At 62.8% G+C, this 2,529-nt stretch overlaps 1 protein-coding gene across 1 annotated transcript in view; it reads left to right on the forward strand.

Moving 5' to 3' along the window:
- WSB2 (WD repeat and SOCS box containing 2) overlaps positions 1-2,479 on the forward strand; it is a gene marked incomplete at its 5' end in the record, with an annotated part of 3,084 nt that extends 605 nt beyond the window's left edge. The window contains 5 exons of the mRNA XM_009334797.1: positions 102-202; positions 442-614; positions 844-957; positions 1,449-1,556; positions 1,774-2,479. Of these exons, the coding sequence (XP_009333072.1) occupies positions 102-202; positions 442-614; positions 844-957; positions 1,449-1,556; positions 1,774-1,936 (659 nt within the window). The remainder of the gene's footprint in view (positions 1-101; positions 203-441; positions 615-843; positions 958-1,448; positions 1,557-1,773) is intronic.
- Between the last annotated feature and the right edge of the window lie 50 nt (positions 2,480-2,529).

Below are 2,529 nucleotides of genomic sequence, written 5' to 3' on the forward strand. Positions count from 1 at the left end.
GGTCGACGGTTGGACTCGATGATCTTAGAGGTCTTTTCCAACCTTAATGATTCTGTCATCCTATGCTCCCCTCTCGTGACTCGCGTGTCTGCCGTCCCCAGGGCGGCAGGTCCAGGTGCTGTCGGGCCACGTGCAGGGGGTCTACTGCTGCTCCATCTCCCCGGACTGCAGCATGCTCTGCTCCGCTGCCGGAGAGAAGTCGGTGAGTCCTGCAGGATGGGAGCCATCCCGTGAATCCAGTGCTCCCTTTGGCCCCCATGCGAGAAGCCCCGCTATGAGAAGGGGCCAGGCCAGAGCCACCCTCGCTCCTCGGCCATTCTGCTTCTGCATGGAGGAGCTGGGACCAGAGCCCACGTGCCTTAAACCCCAAGGGGGAGATGCTTCTCCTCCGTTCCCGCCCTGGGGATGTTCCCAGCCTCAGCCCCTGCCCGTGTCCCGCAGGCGCTGCTGTGGAGCATGCGGTCTTACACCCTCATCCGGAGGCTGGAGGGGCACCAGAGCAGCGTGGTGTCGTGCGACTTCTCGCCGGATTCGGCGCTCCTCGTCACCGCCTCCTATGACGCCTGCGTCATCATGTGGGACCCCTACACCGGGGAGCAGCTGAGGACGCTGCGGTATGGAGCCGGGGGGCTGGTGAGGGACCGTGGATGGGGGACAGAGCAATGCCGTGGGGGTTCGTTGGGGCCTTCCCTTCTAGTTGGGCACAGCACTTCTCCCCTGTCTCCAGCGGCTGAAGGGGGGCTCTGACTTGCCGGGTTTGGCCCCTCTGCCAGCCCCGGAACACTGGGGATGGGGCTCACGGCAGCCTGGGGCTGACGCTGGGCTTGTTCTCCCCACCCGCAGCCACGTCCCCTTGCACTCAGCGGTGGACTACAGCAGCGAAGTCCACACCAGCTCCCTGCGCTCCGTCTGCTTCTCTCCTGAGGGCCTCTACCTGGCCACGGTGGCGGACGACAGGTGAGTGAACCCCCTTGGGGACCTCCAGTGGCAAGAGGGTCCCAGGAGGACACCACCAAAACGAACCAGGAGCTCAGGACGTGCCCGTGGCGAGCAGACCTCGCATGCCGGGTCCCCACCAATGCCCGGCGTAAGGGGAAAGGGCAGGCTGCCCGGGACACCGCGGCTCGGCTGTGGCAAGGGGTAGCAAGGTCAGGGCCCTGTCGCCCCTCTTGAGCGATGAGCCGGGGCCCGTGTCCTGCGTGCCGTGCCGCCCTCACTGTCCCCGTCAGCCCAGTCACTAGCTCCGTCTGCGTCCAGCTCAGCTCTGCAGGGGACAGTGCTTCCCGCCTTGCTGCCGTGTTGTGACGGTCCTGGGATGCTCTAAGCCCATGGGAAGAAAATCCTACTCCAGAGTTTGCATGCATTCAGGTGAACCCAGAGGCTTTATTTTAGCTGCAGGCACTGCGTGGATGTGGGCCTGGCATCGTGTCCCCTCCCTTTCTCCTTAGGCTCCTGAGGATCTGGGCGTTGGAGCTGCGGTCTCCGGTTGCGTTTGCTCCCATGACCAACGGCCTGTGCTGCATGTACTTCCCACACGGCGGTTTCATTGCCACGGGGTGTGTATGCGGGAGAAGAGAGCGGAGAAACACGTGGCTGCTCCCTCCTCCTGCAGCTCCGGGTCTGCTCAGCAAATTCTGGGCTTCCCTGGGGGTGCAGGCTGGTTTCCTGGGCTGGGGAGCGCGTGGTTGCTGCGAGCTGGGGATATTTGGGGGTAACTGAGTTTTCTCGCGTCGCTCTGCCCTGTGCTCACGGCTTGTTTGGGTCCCGTTGCAGGACGAGGGATGGCCACGTGCAATTCTGGACCGCTCCAAGGGTCCTCTCGTCGCTAAAGCACTTGTGTCGCAAAGCTCTGCGCACCTTCCTGACGACGTACCAGGTCCTCGCGCTCCCCATTCCCAGGAAGCTGAAGGAATTCCTTACTTACCGGACCTTTTAAGGCAGTGGGGAAAGCGGAGGCATGGAGGCGAGAGCCCTCTGCCCGGCGGCGGGGCTCGGCCTGGCTCAGAGGAGGCACCGCAGCAACGACGACTCGCCGATTCGTGAGCCGTGGGGCAGGAGGATTGCTACTCCCCTTGTTTTGGGGCTGTGTCTGTGAACGTGGAGGGATTTTTCGGTATAATAATACTAGAACCCAGCGAAAATGCATGCAGAGGGCAAGGGGCGCAGCTGCGGCGGCCCCGCAGGGGACACAGGTCCCCCTGTCTCCCTGCCGTCTGCAAGTTTTGGGTCAGGTGCTTTTGCTTCCAAGTGCAATGTTGTGGGTTGAAGGTTAGCAGCCGCTGTCTGAGCGGAGCTTTTGTCGGTCGTACGAATACGGGGCTGCAACCGTCCCCGACAAAACCGACCCTCACCGGGACCGGCTTGTACTGTTGCCGGAGGAGCGCGGGCTCTGCCGCTCTCCCGGTCTGGGCGCGAGTTGGACAAACCCGAGCAGGTCTCTGCAGACTAGGCGACAGCGATGACAGAATAAAAAAAATTATTCCTCGCGTCTTTCCTCTTGGCTCGTAGAGGTGACCTGGGGGATACCCC

This window comes from Pygoscelis adeliae, unplaced genomic scaffold, assembly GCF_000699105.1.
Source record: "Pygoscelis adeliae isolate BGI_AS28 unplaced genomic scaffold, ASM69910v1 Scaffold1142, whole genome shotgun sequence".
NCBI lineage: Eukaryota > Metazoa > Chordata > Aves > Sphenisciformes > Spheniscidae > Pygoscelis > Pygoscelis adeliae.